The sequence below is a fragment of the Amblyomma mixtum genome, chromosome 7 (genome assembly GCF_055824585.1).
Source record: "Amblyomma mixtum isolate Tamu chromosome 7, ASM5582458v1, whole genome shotgun sequence".
NCBI lineage: Eukaryota > Metazoa > Arthropoda > Arachnida > Ixodida > Ixodidae > Amblyomma > Amblyomma mixtum.
Genome location: NC_143018.1, coordinates 140,467,292 through 140,488,827, shown reverse-complemented (window position 1 = coordinate 140,488,827; position 21,536 = coordinate 140,467,292). Strand labels below are relative to the sequence as shown.

The 21,536-nt window shown below is 48.9% G+C and overlaps 1 protein-coding gene across 3 annotated transcripts in view; it reads right to left on the bottom strand.

The window, feature by feature from the left end:
- Positions 1 to 21,536, bottom strand: part of LOC149337714 (uncharacterized) — a 149,976-nt gene that overhangs the window by 16,999 nt on the left and 111,441 nt on the right. For 2 of the 3 annotated variants that reach the window (XM_089553477.1, XM_089553478.1), the window contains 2 exons: positions 7,443 to 8,450; positions 1,697 to 1,726 (listed from right to left, as the gene is read on the bottom strand). In XM_089553477.1, coding sequence (XP_089409603.1) covers positions 1,697 to 1,726; positions 7,443 to 8,262 — 850 coding nt within the window. In that variant the 5' untranslated portion in view covers positions 8,263 to 8,450. Of the gene's footprint in view, positions 1 to 409; positions 440 to 1,696; positions 1,727 to 7,442; positions 8,451 to 21,536 lie in introns of all 3 variants that reach the window. The other variant, XM_089553479.1, reaches the window with a different exon arrangement.

Below are 21,536 nucleotides of genomic sequence, written 5' to 3'. Positions count from 1 at the left end.
GTTAAATTTATCCCAAGCACCAGCCTATTGGAGCCTCTTGTCGGTTGTTTGTGGCAAGCTTTGGTTTCGAAGTAATTACTTTGCTGAAGTCGAGAGTGTGACGGGATCCCGTCTGGCCGGGGGGATACATTTCTGATTTGTGAACAAGGCCCCCGTACTGGGCACCGAAACCGCAATTACAATTTTTCATTTTACTGGTCGGCGTCTCTGTTTTGAAAAAGAAAATAATTACTTTGCTACGTTGATAATGGGATACTTGGGACCGTACAAACACTGCATACGCGGCACATGTCAAACTTTGACAGGGAACACGCCAAAAGTGAAATGCAAATCATCTGCAAGGCTGTGGATGCAATCACGGAGTCGCAGTAGAGTCCTGAAAGGACTGTCGGTTTATAATGTTACTTACTTGGCGTTTTTTTTTATTCCAGGGGCTCAACTGTAAAGCAGGAATGGTCGCGCGTTAGAAACTATATCAGTGTTTAAGATGGTCTTTTTTTTCTGCTTCATTACGCACTGCTTGCTAGTTTACAATCAAGAGAAACCACTTTCTAATCTAGTGAATGAATTGCACGTCACCACCGCAAATCAAAACGAGACAAATGAGTATGCTGCTCACAGGGCGCCTCCAATGTCTCTAATAGCGGTCCGCCGCATTCATAGCCAGCATCAACATCATATCAGCTTAACTAGGTCCACTGTAGGGGCAGCACTGAAATTACTGAAGGTGTTTAAATATGGCTGCGGTGTGTTTTCTTCCCTTTGGGGGAGGGGGGGGGGTGATGTGGCTCAAAGAACATAAAAATGAAGATCTCGCTTTTTTCTGTTTCTTTTTGTCGTTTAAGTGGGCAGTGAGGACAACTCCATGCATTTCTTGTTGATGGTCAATATACCAGCTGCTTCAGGGAAGACCGTGTAATTTTCAAAAATACACTTCTTGGTATAAAAATATGGCTTTGGTGGCATAGTATAACCAGTTTTGATGGAAACTGGAAAGGTGGTGAATTGCATTATGTACCAAGCTGGTAAAAAAAATTCAGACTAACTTTATAACAATGACACCTAGGCAACTGTTGGCAATTAGATTTGCAGCCGGTCGCGTTTAGAATTTCGAAAAGGCGATTATCATCGGCTCTGGGGCTCGACAAAATGTACTTACATGTTGCCAAAATGCATGCGCTTTCCAAAAGCATGCAGGGAAAGCAACCTTTGCAGTGCATATAACCGGTGTTCATATGGATATTTTTAAACAAAAGCTCCTTGTATATTTATCCATGTATGAAACAAATTAATGCACGAAATAGCAGAATGCCTCTTCGACCCTTTGCCTTCAGCTGCATGTCTTTTTCTTCCTAAAGATGAAAGCGGCTCTGTATCCTTACACGCCGAGCAGGTCACTTCCGGCGTTGGTATAAAAATGCTGTATGCGTGTGCACTCAATCCAGTTTCATTGAAACGGCTGGCTTCACACCGATTTGTTTTTCTCTGGTGGGTATCCGCTGCAGCTTAAATGAAAACCCTTTTGCCTGCGGCGTACGTGGTGGCAGATACAAGAGGTTGAAGTAGACCTAAACGTTGTAGAATACGGTATTTCCAACAGGTGCAGAATGATTCTGAAATACAATAACTTCTAACCGCCCATCAGGGGCAGCTATAAGGCATATCCAGGCGGAAGTACGTTTGTTTTGCAACTTACTGGTGTTGGGTCGTGTGCGGCGCCCACGTTCTGAAACACAGAAAAAGAGAAGAAAGACTTGTTTCATGCGAGGACAACATTGACGCCATGAACGCAGGCGCGCAATTTACATACGCGTGAACGAATATATAACATCCTTGCAGAAAGCTTGATTTTCCCACCGGAAGGACACAAGAAGAGCAGGCAGTAAACAGGTGTCAAAGGACCTTTTGCTTTCTTCCCCTTGGTTTACGTCACAAAATGGAAACCAGAACAAAAAAAATCTCCAACTCTGCGGGATTAACCTTTAGACACGCTCTGCACACATTTTATATAAATCGAGTTCGCAGCACTGTCGGAGCGTGACTTCCAACTAGCTGTGTTTCTTTTTGTTTAAGGTGAGTTTGCATCCTTTATCTAGAAAATAAGTTATTTTTATGTCATATAGCGTACGTAGGAAAAAAAAATTTCGCGAAACAATGAGTAGCACGTCGCTATTTTTGCGCAGACAGAATTTACCAAGAGTGGTGACATAGCTTTATTCGAAATTTCAAACGTAATGTGCATCTTCGAAGTAGAAATTGGTTGGTTTATTGGGGTTTGAGGTCCCAAAGTGACTCATGCTATGAGGGACACCGTAGTGAAGGGTTCTGGTAATTTCTACCACCAGAGGTTCTTTGCGTGTACCGACATCGCACTGTACACGGGCCCCTAGAATTCTGCCTCCATCGAAATTCGACAACCGGGGCCAGGATCGAACCTGCGTGTTTCGGGTCACTAGCTGAGCGCCATAACAACTTAGCCACCGCGGCGGCTCCGAAGTAGAAATTATTTACCCGATCCTTCGGGTGTTTACTTGATAAGTCGTGGCGTTTCGGTGTTGAGTTTTTCAACAATTTTTATACTTTGGATGAAATTTTGCACTTTCCTGGAAAAAGAAGACCAGTCATATCTTGCGCTAGAAAATTACGAAATAGACTTTCTTTTGTCTGAATGTATTGTTTAGGCACAAAAATATTTCATTTAGATGGAAACTCAAAACGGCGTTTAAAATGCTGAATTAGCTGGTTAACATTCATCGCTGAAGAGGCATTGACTATTTGGGCCACAGAGGAAAAGAAGAAATAAACGGGGCAGTGATGTTCACGTCAAATCGGATTCGCACAACAGGGTGTGCGGCCACGCAGAATGTTCGGGTTAACGAATGTCTAGCGTGACCGAATTATCGGAGCCATTGTCGAAAAATTCAGGGGGCACTTTGACTGTCTAAAGTGCGTAGAGGCGAAAGCGTTTTCCGCACCACTTTGCCTATATGGCACTGGTGACGTCACCACTGGATGAGGTCACACGTAATTGATGGCGAGGTAATGACACATTACTAATTAATGACTAATTACTGATAATTCACTCAGCACTAATTGACTGCTAATTAATGGCGCTTAAGCTTCGCCTTCAGGAGTGGAACGCGACAGCGTGTTGTAGCACTGCCAGGGACTCCACGGAACGCCACCATCCGTTCGGCACGATGCCTTGGCCTTTGAACGCAACGCTTTTTGAGGAAAGGAAATGGCGCTGTAATTCTCCGTCATCTCGCTGGACACCTTAACCGCACTGTACAGGAAGGGAGGAAGTAGGAGTGAAAGAAGACAAAGAGGGCCCATAATGAAGCAAATGAAAATTGTATTTAAGGAAAGGAAATTACGCAGTAACTGTCTCACATATCTCGGTGGACACCCGTCAAAACGCGGACACATCTGTCGACACGGCTGCCGACACGGATGCAGACACGGCTGCCGACACGGATTGCTAACGACAGCATGAGGTTAAAGGCTTTCGCCTTAAAAAGCGATGTTCAGTATGCTTCGCGTTCCGGGCTGTGCTCTGGAGTGGCATCCTTGTGAAGGACACCTGTACAAGGGAGCACCTGCCAGCAGCAGCGCACTTTTGCCGAAGGCGCACTGATATCTTGTTGGAACAGTGAGGGCTGCCCCGTTAGGATCATCAATTAAGCGATATCGTCAGTGAGACGGTTGCGAAGCGTTCCATGAAAATCTGCTGTAGCGATACGCCCAGTATTACGATTCCTGTAGCGCAGCAAAAGACGAGGACATAAGAGACGAGAGACGAAAACCACGTCTCTTGTGTCCTCGTCCTCTTGTGTCCTCGTCCTCTTGTGTCCTCGTCCTTGTGTCCTCGTCTTTTGCTGCGCTACAGTGTATTGGAATTATGTACCAACAAGCCCAAAAAGCCACGCTACAGTATTACGAGCTTGAACAAAGAACGCTTCCGCGGCCGCGGCAGTATTACCAGCGGCCGTGTCATCTGCCCAGCTGTCCTGCTGAGGCAACATAACTGCCGCTCTTCATGAACAGACAAGAAGCGGGGGCTCTCTTAGCTCAGCATAACAGCCGAGCAGGCGACACTATACATGCAAATAAGCTCTATGTGCTGAAGCTGGTGTTCTCGTGCGTTTAGCTAATGTGGTTCTGCATAGTTCTGTGAATGATAATCTTATCGAAGTGGGCACTTATTACGAGAATTCACGGCGAAGGCGAAACGTAACAGCCGTCAACTTAGCGAGAAGACCAGCGAAGTCTTTGAGAAAGACGTTTCAAAAATAAGGGCAAGTTGCATCGCAATGGGACGACACTAGCAGACGACAGGACGTCGCTACACGCAGCAAGTATGGGCCTGGACCTCGTCTGTCGACAACGCACGTCTGGCAGTTTCCCAAAGCAGAGGTGACAACATGATGGAACTCTAGAGTCCACAAGCGCTATTGCACGCGCACTACTCATTATCTGGGGCATGCAGAAATTGGCGCTCGACTGGAGGGACCTTCTTGGTGGTCTTTTCAAGTTGGTAATGCTGCTTTACCTGACTTGTTCAAAACCGCAAATAGGACTGAATGGAATTCACGTTATATTAGAAAACAGTTTTGCTATTCAACATGGTGAAATACTTTCTACAACGCTTTTTCACACCACTGGATGGCAAAGATTGCCTCGCACTTTTGTAGCTCTCTTTCTGACCGGCTTTCCACTATGGCGAAAAATCTCGGTTCGATGCCTCCAAAATTCCTCCTTCCTCGCGACCTGAGCGAAAGTACCGGAGATTGGCAAGCGACACATTTTATCAGCTTGGTTCTTCGGCTCTCGTTGTCTTGTACCTTGATGTTATAGGAGCGCATAAATCGGCTAAACATTTCAACTCTGTTGCCTACAGGATGATTTGTTTGCGTGAAACTTTTGGTCGAGGTTCGGACACTAAGGACGAGAGGGTCATGTGAAGTATAAGTTTCTTCAAGACAGGAGATGCACTTTGCAATCTGGGAGACCACGCCATCATGCATGGAGGATCCGCCAGTGTGAGAGCTCATTGGAGTAAATATTGGAAGTGCGCGTACAACCAGTGTAACCTTTCGGATTGATTAAAACTGGATCGGTACAAAGTTTTCTTCTCCAGAAAAATCCTTCTTGCCTCCCGTATTTCGAGCTTAAAAAGAGTAACGCTGTGACCCCTCTGCCGGCTAGTGTAAATTTGCCATCTCTCGTTGCTCTTAAACTTGCCCAATGCCAGCATGTCCTCTTTACTGATCTCGAAAACATGACCGCTGATCTTGCCAATCATCACGGTTCTTTACTTCTGCCCACTGCATAATTTTGTCGTCATCCGAACATCGGGCAATTATTTTAGACCTCCGTAGGGTTGAAGTAAAGACTGAATCAGTGAATTATCACCAAACTGCGTTCACTACATGAAAAAGGCGTCTCTCCCTAGTCTACAATTAACACAGCTATGCGCAAGCTGTCTTCACCTAATCCCAACAGGCTGCCAGCCCCTGCTATTCTTGCCTGCTCTTGGACTACGCTCCATTACATCGAGGCACCAGTGACTATCAGCTTTGCGCATAAGCTGTCTTGCCCATGCCGGTTTTCTCGTCTTTATTTCAACCGCTATTATCGTCAAGAAGTGTTTGTTCTCTGTTTACTCTGCTATCGTCCTCTTTTTTAAGGCGGAAGCCATTAATGTCTCGTCGTTGTAAGCACCAGTTGTCGACAGAAAATGTCACGCTTTTCAATTGGTGGAAACGGTCGTGACGTCACAGTGCACGAATTTCAAACGGGGCCAATTGCACTTTGGCTAGTAACCATACAACCAATTGAAGGGATCGTATAGTGATGCTCCAAGTAAGTGGGACTGAGCTTAGTTAATTGCTTAATTACCCAATTAGCCTAATTAGCTTTACTAGTCAGGCCATATAAATAAATAAAAGCGATTAAGAAATTGGTCGAGCTCAGGAATCGAACCCCGATCTTCGGCGTGAGAGACGAGCACGCTATCCACTCCGCCATGCCAGCTCGATGGTTTGGAATGAACAAAGGCGCGTCTAGTGAATACGGTGTCTTCACTCACTCTCATCCTCCTCCATTCCCTTCCGGCGAGGTTTAGGTGTCGACCGACAAATGAGAAACAGATACATTTCCTTTCCTCAAAAACCAACTTACCGACGAGCGAGGCGTAGAACCGAATGGGCGATGGTGTTCTATGGACTCCTTGGCAGCGTTGCAAGACGCTGTCGCGTTCCACTCTTAGGGGCGAAGCTTAACATCTTAACCACACATCAGTGACCACACTTTAGGTAAAAAAAGTGCCCCCCTGAATTTCGACGGGTGTCCACCGGGATATGTGAGACAGTTACTGCGTAATTTCCTCTCCTCAAATACAATTTTCATTTTCTTCATTACGGCTCCTCTTTATCTATCTTCTTTCACTCCCAGCTCCCTTCCTCTACGGTGCGGTTCAGGTGTCCACCGAGATGACAGAGAATTACTGCGCCATTTCCTTTCCTCAAAAAGCGTTGCGTTCAAAGGGCAAGGCATCGCGCCGAACTGGTGGTGGCGTTCCGTGGACTCCCTGGCAGCGTTACAACGCGCTGTCGCGTTCCACTCCTAAAGGCGAAGCGTAAGCGTCATTAATTAGCAGTTAATTAGTATTCAGGCGTTAATCAGTAACTAACAATTAATTAGTGATTTGCCATCACTTAGTAATTAGTACTCAAATATATGTGACGCCACCAGTGCCACAGAAACAGCGAAGGTGGTGCGGAAAACGCTTCCGCCTCTACCCACTTTAGACAGTCAAAGTGCCCCCTGAATTTTTGTTGATGTCACGGCTAACATTGCTTTTCATAGGAAACATAACTGCCAGAAAATAGAGTGCTTGAAAGATAAGCAGTGCGCTTAGTTCTTTAAGCGTTTCTTTTAAATAATCACAAACGGCGAAATTTACGTTGCAAACGTCAGTAACGCTAAATTTAACAAAACTTCTGTTTAGGCTAGATGGTGCATAGCTTATTTTGAAACTAATTTATGCGCACAAGAACACGCTGTCCTGTGTGTTTCCTCTTCTTGTGTGCGTGTTCTTGTGCGCTTAAATTCATTTCAAAATAAGTAAGGCGAAAAAGTTGCAGCTTTAATCACCGGCTAACGCAGGTCACCATGCACTTTCATTAGCTGGTGCAGCGTGACATATGGGCAATAATATTCATTCTTAAGAATGCCACTACTCCCTGATCTCTGCAGTTTTGAAAACTGAACAGCGAATCGTAGAATTTTTTCTTCGCGAGAGAGATAGGCAAAGCGTTTATGCATTGCTCTTAGCGTATTGGGAGCATTCATGGGTGGGCTTAGGACAGAGAAAGCTGGTTTTATGCGAATGCGCGCTTGTCGTCTAGAGAAGTGATTGGTCGTGGGGAGGACCTTACTAGTAGGCAAATTGGTGACCCTAGCTGTGGCCGATGAAGCCGCCAGGGTTGTTGGGATGTGACTGCTCGACGAAGCGGGGGTCGCTACCGCCGTGGGATGGCTCTTTGACGTCAACGAAGTTGTGTGTGTTGGGAGCTGGCTGGCGGTTGACGAGAGAGTCTCCAGAGTTTTGAGCTTGCTACTTAAAGTCGCCATAGTTGTGGGCTGGTTGGTTGTCGGCGACGAAACCGGTAAAGTAGTGATCTTGCTGGTTGATGCCGAGGAAGTAGCTAACGACGCCAGCTGGCTTTTTGATACCGACACGGTCGTTGACGTCGTGGTCTGGGCGGTTGACGTCGAAGGAGCCGCTAAAGACGTGTGCTGGGTGCTTGAGAGTGATGGAACCGCTGACGTTGGGACCTTGGTGGTTGACGTCGAGGGAGTTGATAACGACGTGATCTGAGTGCTTGACAGTGAGGGAGTCGCAAACGCTGTCATCTGGGTTCTTAAAGGCGACGGAGTCGTTGAGGCCGTGGGCTGGGTGCCTGACGGCGGCAGAGTCGCGAACGTCCTGAGCTGTGTGCTTGGCGGCGAAGGAGTCGCCACCGGTGTAAGCTGGCTGTTTGACGATGACGGAGTTGCTAACGTCGTTAGCTGTGTGCTTGACCGTAGCAGACTCGCTATCGTGTTGGGCTGGATGGTTGACAGCAACGCAGTCACTAACGTCATGAACTTATTGCTTGACGTAGACGCAGTCGCCAGTGTCTTAACCTGCTTGCTTGATGGTGACGAAATCACTAACGTCGTGAGCTCGCTGCTTGGCATAGACAGAGTTGCCATAGTTGCAAGCTCACTGCTTGATGGCGATTGAGTCGCCAGCGTTTCGACCTGGCGGCTTGACGACTGCAGAACTGCCAACGTCGACAGCTGGCTACTGGTATTGCCTTTCTGCTGCTGCGGAGTAGCTTTGTGCAGCACATGCTCGGCTTCCTTCTCCGTAGAAAGGACCTCCTTCAAGTGGAAGAGCCCTGCATCAGTGAGATACAAACGAAAAAAAATCATTGCGACAGCAAGTTAGGCAAGTTAAAGCAAGCCGGGCAAATATTCCACACCGACTGGACCACCCCACTATGAAATTCTGTCGAACTTTCAACGTAGGCATAACTTGATATGATAATGCAATGCTTAGCATAAAGTATTACCTGCATATCTAGTATACAGGGTCTGTTCTGAAAGAAGTAGGACTGGTTTTTTTCTGGGCGAACGGGCGGACGAGAGGTGGTCTGCGTGTGCAGGATCGTTGAAGGGGGATATTGGGAATACTGGGGAAAATCAGCAGTCGGCCCTCGGCCGTTGAAGAGAGGAGGTCGCTTGTACTGTGAACCCCTGTAGAAACGTCTCGTCACGCAGAATCATCGAGCGTTTACTGGATCAGCGATACGCGATCAAATTTTGAGTAAATTTTGGTAAAACGGGAAAAGAGACTCACAGCATGATTAAGGAGGCCTACGGTGACGCTTCCATGGGTAGATCAGGTGTTTTTTGTGTGGCACAAGCTGCTCCGAGAAGGTAAGGAAAGAGTTTAGGAAGACGACCGCTCCAGACGCCCTTCGACCAGCAAGACCAACGAAAATGTGTAGAGAGTAAAACATTTACTTAACAGTGATCGTAGAATGAGTATCAGAATTATTGCTGATGACTTGAGCATTCCTCATACCCAAGTTTTTGAGATCGTGACAGAAAACGTATCCATCAGGAAAGCGTGCGCGAAGTTGTGCCGGGAGTGTTGTCAGAGGAGGGAAAGGCCAACCGGTAGGATCTTCTTCATAATGTGAATGAGGACCCCGATTTTTTTGCCACCACAAGACGCAAACGCTGCCTCAGCCCCGCCAGACTTTTTTCTATTCCCGAGAACGAAATCGACGCTCCAGGGGGAACATCACGGATCGGCAGAGGTGGTTCAACACGCCGTGACGAGGGAGCTAAACAGCATTCCGGTCCAGGCGTCCCTGGAGGTGTACGAAAACTGTAAAACTCATTGGCAGCAGCGTGTAGGTGCGGAAGGGTGCTGCCTTGAAAAATTTTAATCGTTTGTACTATTCTCCTGAATAAATTTTGTTTAAAAAAATGAGTCCTACTACTTTCAGAACAGACCATGTATTTCGCGAAGAGGCTTGGTCAACATAAAGCGGGTCTCCCCTTGACTACTGCGGTTCGTAAGCTCGTGATGCCGAGTTCACATAATGGCGGAAGCAAGCTCTGAAGAAAAGCGGTAAGAACTAATATCAAATGGGTTGCAGGGATGCAACCACGACAAAGCTTGATGCCGAATAATACCTTTATCTGTTCTCTCTTGTCTATCTTTGCCATGCGGTCCGTTTCTGCACTTTCTTGAGGGTGGGCGAGAAATGACGACCCGGTCTAAAAACCATTAGCATTCGTGTGCTGCCCATACGAATGATTTATGGGATGTTATGGACCCTATAGGCCCACAAACGACTCATCTGCATCTATATAACCATAAATGTAGTCTGTTTAGCGGTTCTTTGCATCTTATGGGGCTAAACAGGGCACATGATGTCCTGCTATATGTATTAATATCAACTTAGAGGCAAGTGTAATCCTGATCTTAGCCTAAACACACGACACTATATTTATTACCCCGTTCGTGCGTGTCTTGGTGTGATTTCACGTGGGCAAGCAAAAAAGTGATATGTGGTGCGATGGCACCGGAGTGTTGCGCCTGTCGGACAGGTCGGGAGGCCCGGGTGCACACGAAACTGGCGCACAAAAGAGAAGAGGAGGAAGTGCCATATGGCGCGAGGAACTGCGGGTCGAGGTGTCGGTCATACGAGGAGTTAAGGAAGGGAGTTACACTTGCCGTTACACTAAGGAGTTACACTTGCCGTTACACTAAGGAGTTACACTTGCCGTTACACTAAGGAGTTACACTTTCCGTCCGTCCGTCCGTCCGTCCGTCCGTCCGTCCGTCCGTCCGTCCGTCCGTCCGTCCGTCCGTCCGTCCGTCCGTCCATCCATCCATCCATCCATCCATCCATCCATCCATCCATCCATCCATCCATCCATCCATCCATCCATCCATCCATCCATCCATCCATCCATCCATCCATCCATCCATCCATCCATCCATCCATCCATCCATCCATCCATCCATCCATCCATCCATCCATCCATCCATCCATCCATCCATCCAACCGTCCGTCCGTCCGTCCGTCCGTCCGCCATTCAGCTCGTTGCACAAGAACAGGACGTAAGGCGGTACAGAAGGATGATAAGGGGCTCGACGGATGCATGGATAGACGCGTGTAATGGTGAATCCTTCAAAAATTGTTAAAGGCAACCTGTGTGCAACAAAAGTGCCTCCGGCTCGAGTAAAGAAGTGGTCCCAACGACGCCTGCGATATCCAGATGTGGCAGGAATATGGGGGCGCGCAGTTTGGCGAATGCCGTCTGAAAGGGTGGGCAGAAAATGTTTCTGCGAGACGCATCATGACAGGCCTGACGCAACACCGAACCCCTCGGGTCTGTGATTCTGCTACGGTAACCGACAAGTGCCGCCTGAAACACGCTGCCATAGACGGGGTGCATCGACGGGTCTGAGCAACGCTGGAATCGCCGGCGCTAGTCTAGAACGCGGCTCCGCTCGACGGCGAGCTCAAGGCACCATCATGGCTTAGGAGCCGGAGCACTTACTACGGTGATATTGTGGCGCTCAATCAGCCTGGTAAGCTGGTCGTGGAACCGGTTGTGTGTGGTCTCAAGTTCGTCGGAGGAGCGCAAATCTGCGCAGCAACCCGGGGAAATCATATGTAGGATTATTTAAAACAGTCAGTTGGTGAGCCAGGGCGAAATGGATGCGTTTTGAGGCACGTGAATTGGAGGGTGCAGGCACCCCACAATTCATGCTTGGCGTGGAAGTCCCCGACAAGGACGATGGGATGGCCGGCCACCGAGGCGACCACTTCTTTCATTTCATGGCACGCGGCGGGCAGTAAACCGCGACAAAGAAGAAGCAAGCAAATCGGGAGGTGCAGAGCACCGCCACAACGAATCCTGAGGCGCAAATAAGAAACACTTTAAAAGGAGGATCCCGCGTAAGGGCCAGCGAGCGCGGATGGGATTGAGCTGAGAAGGTGGCAACCCCACTAGGAAGATCGGAAACCTCACCACCGATTACGTAAGAGTCCGCCACCGCCGCCATAGAAAACAAAGAAGAGAGGAAATGACTCCAGAGGCAGCTGTTAATCCGGAGAAAACTAAAATTATCTATGGTGGCATCAGGAGGCATAGGAGCGGGTATAAATGAAGGAGAAAAGGATCACGTATGGGCGACAGCTGCAAAATAGGGGACAGTAAGAGAAGCGAAGTGAGAGAACAGGATCCTGGGCCGGTGTGTAGCACCAGTGGCAAATACCCCGAAAAATGCCTGGAGCAAGGCGTTCGACAGAGCCCAGTAATAAGTGTGGTGGTGGTGGTGAAAACTTTTATATTGTAAAAAAAGAGTTTGGGAGCCACAGAGTGGCCCCGCTACATGGTCGGCGTCCCTAGTCCGGGACACCGCACGACGAGGCCCCGTCTCTCGCCCGTTTCACCAGAGCCCTTTGGGACTCAAGCGAGGAGCAGTTGAGGAGGGCAGTCTCCCATGCCTCTCTGGAAGGGGTAGGGGAAGGGGGGAGGTGGGGATTTTGAGTACATGCCCACACCATGTGGAAGATATCACAGGTCTCCCCACAGTGTGGGCATCGCCCATCCGTGTTAGGATCGTAATGTTTTATTATTGCAGGACAGAGTAGAGTACCTGTCTGCAGGCGCCTTAAAGTTCGCTCCTCCGTCTTACTCAGCCCTTTTGCAGGGGCCGGGAAAAGGCGGTGGTTGTCGCTATAATGTGTTAATATTTCCCTGAATCGCAGCAGCGGCTGGTTAGTCTCCGAGCCAGAAGAGCTGGGATGAGGAGCCCGGTGAGTAAGCGCTCGGGCAGCCGCGTCAGCGGCCTCATTACCTCGTAAGCCCTGGTGGCCTCGTAAGCCCTCGTAAGCCTCGTAAGCCCTGGTGGTGGTGGTGGTGGAATAAGTGTGGAAGAGATAATGTTAAACGCCGCGCTAGTAGGAAAAGGAAAAGGTATGAAAAGGATGAAGGAAAAGGGAAAAAGAAAGACAAAGAAAGCTGGGCACCAATCCACCAAAGAAATTGCTGATGATTACGTTACTTCCTAATGCGAAATTTGAGCGCAGCTCATAAGCTGTTGCAGATTTTCGATAGATTGAGACAAAGAATTCGAGCAAGACATGTATTTACAATTACAGACGACTTGTTATTTTTCACACATATTCCTTCTTGAACAAACGCACCACTAACAGTTCTTGCTTGTCATGAAGGAAGCTTTGCGGGCGGAGAAATGGATATATGCTCGACTTGCTGCACCAATGCCTGGTTCTCAAAGACGAGGTCTGGCAAGTATTTTTCGAGGTTGTCACAGCTGTGGGAGCCATTACGAGCTAGAGGAACGGGATGTTCTCCCGCATAAGTTCCGTTTGTCTTTATATCTACATTAAAGTCCCCACCCACCCAGCCAACCTGGCAGGTGGCAGTGTTTCTGGCACAACGTTGTCAATGTCAAAGCAGGCAGCGCACATCTGTCCCTACCGCCACATAGCTTAAAACACAATTGAAATGTCCACTGTTCCAAGAGGGCAGTTATGCGCCTTCCCTCTTGTTCAGGTGTCCACCAAGATGTGTGAGACAGATACTGTGCATTTGGTTTTCTCAAAAATCAATTCACAAATTTTACCCTCTGCTTTCCAAGCCCCCGCTCTATTGGCTTCGCAGCAGTGGGAGACAGATACTGCGCATTTCCTTTCCTCAAAAAAATACCGAAGACACTTTGGAAATTCTAAAGTGTGCTTGGCGAAAGCCTTGTGGTCAACCCACTGCCACTTCTCCGAACCGCTTGGCGCGGAATCATTGGGCCGCTTCGGAGCCATGCGTCTCACACACTCGACTGCAACGAGACGTCTGGCGAAGGAGCCGCGGTGTAGCTGCCACCACCGACGCGCGCGCTCGTTCTACCGCTACTGCGTGACGTCACGGTTGCTATAGACAGCTGCGGCCCCCAGTGATGCGCCGATTGCTAAGGAGGGGAGGAGGTTGAGCTTTTACTTTCTGCTTTCCAAGCTCCAGCTCCATCGCAGCTTAAAGGGTGTCCACTGCCGGTTAGAACGGACAACGGCGACGGAGACACCGCGAAACGCAGGGACTGGCGCCTAAAGGTACGGACACACTGGCGGAAAAACGCGCGCGGCACGCCGGCGGCGGTAAGCCGCTTGCCGCGAAAATTGCCGCGGCGGCGGGTTGATCTGCCGCGCAGCGAATGGGTCGAGGAGCCATTTTCGGCGGCTTGCCGCGTGCCGCGGAGCGGGCAGACCAATAAGGGGCGCCCGGCTTTGTCACGTGGGGAGCGTCTGTGTCGCCACCTCTCGGCTCCTACTGAAGTTACATGCCAGCGGCTGCGGCGGTGCCGCGCGCGCTCCTTCAGAATCGTGAACCTCGACCGGTTTGTCACGAAGGGAGCTTTGCGCGGCGGCGACTCTTTGCCGCCGAGTGTGGCCGTCTCTTTCGCGGCGGGGATGGCGCCGCCAGCGGCATGCCGCGCGCTTTGCCGCTAGTGTGTTCGTGCCTTAAGAGCTGCGCTCTAAAACCTCTTGCCACTTGGTAGCTGGTCTGGGAACGCACGCTAAAGTGCGTGAAATGGTGACATTGTTATTCTGGCGACCGCGACAGTACGTTTGGTGTTTTTAAATGCAAAGAACGAAGAAAGTGTCAGAAGGCATTTACGCAGTCTAGTGCTCAGCAACAAAGCCATACTATGAGGTGCCGCGCTGAAGTGGTTAGTGAGGTTTACCGTGTAGAGATATCCTTTGCCTTGAACAGTTCTGTCTGCAAATAGTGGCTGGCATCCAAGTAGTGGCTGGCACCCAAATTTACCGGAACCGATATGCGAAAATGGGTGGACTAGGAGAGGGACAAGGCTGATAGGGAGCTCGAAAGATAGGGAAGCTCGAAAAGAGAGAAAGAGAATGGCAAAAGAGACAAGAAAGAGTGAGAGGATGACAGAGAAAAGAAGAACCCGCTGAGAGAGAAAGACAGCGTGCTAGAGAAGCCGCTGAGAAAGCGAGGCAAAGGAAACGTGAAGAAAAGAGAGAACGAAGGAAGAGGCCAGAAGGGCTCATGAAAGGAAGATGGCAATCTTCAGAGGAAGCTTGCTGAAGTTCGCCGTTTGAGGAAAGCCAGGAAGCCAGTTGAGCTTAACGCCCCAGATATCGGATGGAACATCGGAGAGATTGATTCTCTAGAAACCACAGAAGAGGTTGTAGCTAGCTCCACAGGTCAGAGCTTGGTTGTGGAACAGCCAGTTCCTGCAACTGAAATTACAGAGAATGAAGGCTAGACCCGAGTGTCGCTTCCTTAGGAAAGTGAAAGCGTAGCTGCTACCGAGGTAGTAGGCACTGAGGACAAGGCTAATCTGATGCTTCAGTCAGGGGGCACTTTAAGGCAGTCGCCTGAAAATGAGGAAGTAAGCTGGAGCTCCAGCGACAAACCACAACGCTGCACACCTGACATCTGCCGCAGGGTCCTTGAGGAAGAGTGATCAAATGTCAAAGAGCATGAAAGCTCCGGCGTAGTATAGCAGAGGACAGCGCACTCAGAGAAAACCCGGAAACCGTTTCTAGTGAAATCTCGAGCTTCGAGGAGGACTTGGCCTATGAGGACGGCAAGGGAACTTTTCCCGCTGAGGAAGGCGAAAGTGCAGAACAAGCAATGCAACCGAATGAGAGAAAGCCTTGCGACGACAGCTCCGAAACTGACAAAGTGAAGCAGGTAACGGAGGAAGCAATATTGAGCATTAGTGAGCAGAATGAGTCTCCAACCTCTAGTGAGCTGTTCCCTCAACACGCTACCCGAGTAAAAGTCATAAAGAAGAAAAAGAAGAAGATATCGGAAGGAAGTGGAAGTTCAGGACAGGACGAACCGAAAGGAACTAAATTATTGGCTTCATCGCTAGAAACCATCTCGGATGATGCAAGTGAAAAGCAACCAGTCTTCGCCTGTCGAAAAGTTTGGAGGAAAGTAAAAAGAAAGAGAAGCAAATCAAGCACCACCGATACAGGTGGATTCGAACGGGACAGGCCTCGAAGAAAGGCCAGGAAGAGTACTAAGCTGAAGACAGCTGAGTCGAGTCCAAGCCAGCTGCACGAACATCGCAGAAAAGTGAAAAAAAAGTTCAGACGAACGATTCTAGCGTTCAGTAAGGACTCCTTTTCGAGACGAAAGAGCAATCAGAAGAGCGCACGCCGAGAAGGAAAACACGATAAATGGAGTCGTCATGAGCGAGCTGGCGTTAAATTTGTTCGCAACAAACGCGCTAACGACAGGAAAAGAGGAACAGCTAAAATAATGAGCAAAAACACAGAGAGCATTACGAATAGGAAGCTGGGCCAGAACAGAGTACGGAAGAGAAGCCTCAGTAGAACGCGGAAGAAGAGTCGAACCCACTACAGGAAGAAAACCCGCAGTCTCCTGAGGAAGGGAATTAAAAGCGCGAGTGAAAGCTTGAGCGAAACAGTCCTGTACTAGTCCACTATGTAGGCCGAATCTGGAAGTATAGGAGAAAGTATGCCTCGTACTTGCGTCATGCCTATCTAAAATATTGTGTCAATGTGCTGCCAAATTGCGCCGTGTTTTGAAGTGCATTCTGTCCGTTGCATTTGGCTATATATTTGAAAACATCCTCGTAGTGATGTACTTTAGCATTCGCTATAGAATTTCTGAGCGCATGCTGTGTGCGCGGCTGCGGAGCAACTGACCAAGGCGGCGGTCACACCTGTGAAGCAGCTGAGGGTGCTAAGATTCATTGGCTCTGGACAGGCCACCATTGGAATCAGAATTTAGCAGCGGTTAACGCAAGAACCTTATCCAGTGAGGCTAGTTTAGCAGTGCTGTTGGAGGAATTAGCCGGTATGAAATGGGATGTCATAGGGCTCAGTGAGCTTAGGACAGATGAGGCGTATAGAGTACTAAAGGGAGGGCACGTACTGTGCTATCGTGGATTAGCAGACAGACGAGAACTAGGCGTGGGATTCCTGATCAATCACGATATAGCTGGCAACATGCAGGAGTTTTATAGCATTAACGAGAGGGTGGCAGCTATCGTAATTATACTTAATAAGAGGTACAAGCTGGGTACAAGGTGGTGCAGGCCCAAGCACGTACATCAAGGCATGATGACCAGATCGTTGAAAGCTTCTATGAAGACATGGAATCGGCAATGACACAAGTAAATTCACGGTATAGTGTACTCATGGGCGACTTCAATTCGAAGGTAGGCAAGAAGAAAGCTGGAGACCAGGAGGTAGGTAACTATGGCATAGGTTCTAGGAATAGCAGGGGAGAGTTATTAGTAGAGTTTGCAGACAGAGATAATTTACGGATCATGAATACTTTCTTGCACAGACTAGCCAACAGGAAGTGGACCTCGAAGAGCCCCAATGGTGAGACTAAAAATGAAATAGACTTCATACTGTGTGCACACCCTGGCATCGTAGAGGATGTGGAGGTCCTCGGTAAGGTCCATTGTAGCGACCACAGAATGGTAAGGTCTCGCATTAGCTTATATTTGAAAAGCAACGGAGGAAATTAGTGAAGTTGAAGTCTATTAACGAGTTAGTATTAAGAGGGAAAGTAGAGGAATTCAGTACTTTCCTGCAGAACAGATTTTCCGCTTTAAATGAAGATGAAGGCCGTATTGTTGAAACTTAGTATTACCTGTCGACAGCCTCGACCGCATGTCCAGCTCCGTCAGTGTATTCTATGATCCCGTTTGGAAGCGTTTGTTAGTACAGTATGCGCAGTAAGTACAGTAAGCTGTTGTCAGTACGGTAAGTAAATTAACCTCTGTTTGCACGAACCGATTTTAGCAATCTTACCCGCTCTGATATCTGGAAAGCATGAGGTATCCATTGAACCAGATACTGCGATTTCTTCTAGGAACTTCTGGATAGCGCTTTTTCCCAGTAAAGTCCTATCGATAGAGATGGGCGTGCACTGCAAAATGGAACATAAGTTAGCTGCATACGCCTTCTTCCGCGAACGACATTGGGGAACAATCTGGCGCAATGTAAGCACCCCCTATTACCACGCGGATGTGCACGTGATCTCCGCGAGGACTGGCGTCAAAAACACCGCGCTGGTTTGTAAAACCTCCTTCAGACAGGGACTGCGTGCAATGAAGAAAACGTACTGCACTGCAGACATATCCACACATTGGTCACACATAGTAAGCTTAGGAGGTTTGGTAAATGAATGGCAACTCCCCCTAGCATCGTTATTACGCGCTGAAATCCTCAACTTCTTGCCCATTCCAGCCGTTTCCTTTTCCGTGAGGAAATCAATCGATCGTTTGAAAAACACCCTCCATTTCTCATTGCGAGAAAAGTATTCATAGTCACCACATGACTTCAATGTGTTCATGCAGACTCATGGACATGTCATTGTCACGGAAGACCAAATATTGGTAATTAAACACCATCCACGACTTGTTAAGGTAAACCCATTATTCTTACTTAGACACCGTCATAAGCGCGCGCACAAGGAAGAACGGGGGGGGGGGGGGGTGCGCACCTCCCTGCCCCCAATCGTCCAAGCCCCCTAATCGCCAAGTCTGCCCCATACACTTACTCTGTCAGACCTGTTTCGTCGTTGTTTACAGTGCAGTGGTATGGTCAAGGAAGTTTTTTAACGGCGGAAGACCCATGATGTTGCGTTCCAAGAGCTGTTCACTTGCCGGGTCATTTGAAAACAATCTTTTCAGGTTTCTTTTGCAGTGACGATAACCAAACAACAAATGTGTTACATTTTTCTGGAGTCTAGAGAGAACGGAAATTATTCCGGAAGCGCGATGTTACTTTTATGCTTCAGCGACGCAGTGAGTGCCTTCCTCTGCCGGTGGTCACGTGGTGAACAAGGGAAAGGAAAGACTCAGGGCGCTTGCGAACGTTTCAACAAGAGAACTGTCTTCATCTGAGTGAAGACAAGACCTCTTGCGGAGACGCTCACAAGCATCCTGAAGCTTTCCACTGCCTTTGCTCGCATTTTGAGTGCCAGAAAACCAGCCGCTTATCCTCTCTATGCTATAGATTTCTCTGTTGATGTTACAGATTAAAATAAAACTACTACTGAATAATATCGTATATTCTGCAATTCCATCACATGGAAATAAAGGTTTTATAATCATTCCCCATCCTTGCGCTACGTTATGGCCGTAGGGGCCTAGGTGAAAGGAGGTTGCGGGGGGGGGGGGGGATCACTGCGCGGAAACTTGGCGCATTCTCATGGAGAATCCTGTGCATGATTATGGACAACGTTTAAAAACTTGTCTAAGGGTCTTAGCTAAATCTTAACAGGCACTCATCGTTTCTGCAGCAAGCGCGGGAGCACACGTGCGTAGCATTCGTTGCATGGAATATGCGTGACGAATGACCACTGACTTCGAGCATCGAAACTGTGAAAATTGGACAACTAGCCCGCCAAAGCCTGGGCGCCTCACCACCACATCTTTGCGACTCAGGCTACGCTAGGGGAGCCACGATGGAAGTCGGCCGCGGTAGTAAATCTCTCATCTCCTCCTTAATTGTCAACAAACAAGGAAAGAGTGAGTGAACCTGAATAAGAGTGAGTGGACATGAGGGTGAATGAATGGTTGTGAGTGCGAGTGAGTCGTTGTGAGAGCGAGTGAGTGGTTGTGAGTGCGAGTGAGTCGTTGTGAGAGCGAGTGAGTGGCTGTGAGGGCGAGTGGTCATCAGTGTGAGTGAGTGCTTGTGACTTCGAGCGGTCATACGCATGAGTGTGAGTGAATGTTTGTGACTGCGAGTGGTTATGAGTGTGATCGTGAGTGAGTGGTTACGAATGAGAGTAGTCATGAGTGCGAGTGTGAGTGAGCGGTTTTGAGTGCGAGTGGTCACGTGTGTGAGTGCGAGCGGTCATGAGTGTGAGTGTGAGTGAGTGGTTGTGAGTGTGAGCGGACATGAGTGTGAGTGTGAATGAGTGGATGTGAGTGCGAGTAGCCGTGAGTGTGAGTGTGATTGAGGCACCTCTCATGGTGCCGGTGTACCGTACACCGCGGTTGGAGGTAAAGTGACCAAAAGGCTTCCCATGGACGCGTACACTGGACGTTCTGTTTGTTAAAAATGATTAAATTGAGAGGAGAAACCAATGCGGGAGACCGAGATCTTGAAGCGTGCCAAAAATTGCAGAATAAAGGGCGTTGTCATATGTCCTTGTGATTCCAGAAAGGATCACCGTACGAACAAGATGGCCATGGGGAGAATGGTTAAGTACGTCCGCAGCCAAAACCGCAAGACCGTCTTCCGTTCCAATTTAATAGTGGAACCCAATTTGAGATTGTGGATAGAAATCATTCGATTCCAGCCTCCATGACAAGCAAGCTGCTAGAAAATATTAGGGTATTCGAAGAGAGTATTGGGGCGCCATTATTTGCAGTTTTTCCTTCCTGCTAGCATTACTTCGCAAGTCATGAGTGCGCTTTTATCAAGGCATGTCTTCAAAAAAGGTGCAGGCTTGGTTTTCAGTTCACTATAAATTGTGAAGGCTAGTTTGCCATGCAAGATATTGCGAATGGTTAGGAGCGCGTGCTTCCTAAAAAGCGCTTGTGTGCTGTGCGGTGTCTCAGTGCACGTTAAATATCCCCAGCCAGTCGAAATTCCGGAGCCGTCCCCTACGGCGCCAATTTTCTCTTTCTTCTTTCACTCCCATCTTCCTGCGTTCCATCACTGCTCGGTTTAGGTGTTCACCTAGAAGTGAGACAATTAGTGAGCCATTAGCTGTCTTCAGAAAAAAACTTCTATTTTTGCCTTATTCAACGCTGTAGTCTGTATTTGGCGTTCGTGCTACCAGTGCCATGGCGGGAAGGAAGTTGGGTACGGTTTTCATGAATCGGAGGAAAGGGGGCTCTCTCTTACCCTCTTCTGCACGGCTTGAAAATATCTGTCATCCCGAGAGGAGAAAAAAGCCGCTACCGGGAACATGAAGATGCGTGCCCCTTTTTGACGTCTTGCCGGGATGGCGCTTCGCGGGCGGAAAACAGACGTCCGTTCCAGTTATAATCGCTGCTCACGACAAGGTGAATAAGAAAATCTTGCGAAACATAACGAAAGCTGAAGGTATCAGTCATGAGATAATTGACTTCCTAAAGGATATTGCCGCGTCTACAACAATAGCCGCTCGGCGGCTGTTCGGCACGCAGCTCGTGCGCCACGCGGTTCGCTGCTGAAGAAGACGAAGCTCGACGTTCCATCCTGGCCGTCTCGGTGTGCGCTGGCATCATCTCGGTGTTGGCGTTCCTCTGCCGTCTGGACGCGGCGCTACCTGTATCAACTGCTACGTGACACTGGTGGAGGTTGCGGGCTCGACGTCCCATGTCCAGCACCTTTTCAGACAGCCGCTCATCGAGTCCCGACCAGCTACCCCTTGTCTGCACGCCCGTTCACCGCAGCAGCCGCCGCCTCCTGGGACTGGTCCCAGAGTTTGGTCTCCTCCCAAAAGAGGCACGCACTCATCGACCTGGTGAGCATACCACCATGGCGCAGGCTAGCGCTTCACACTTGACGCTCCAGCAACCCCGTGTGCCAGCCAGCTTCCATGGCGTCACTTTCGAAGACGTTGAAGACTGGCTTGACCAGTTTGAGCGGGTTGCCGATTTCAACCAATGGAGCCCTGCGCAGAAGCTGCGGAACGTGTATTTCGCCCTCGAAGACGGAGCCAAGATTTGGTTCGAGAACAGGGAGGCCGATCTCCAAAGCTGGGATACCTTCCGCCAGCAGGTCCGGGACACCTTTGCTAGCACGGACCGCCGGGATCGTGCGCGGCGCCTCCTGGACGCTCGCGTCCAAAAGCCTAATGAGACCGTTGCTATGTTCGCCGAGGACGTGACCCGTCTTTGTCGGCGCGCTGACCCAGATATGGCGGAATCCGCGAAGCTCCGTCACCTGATGCAAGGTGTGAAGGACCAACTCTTCGCTGGT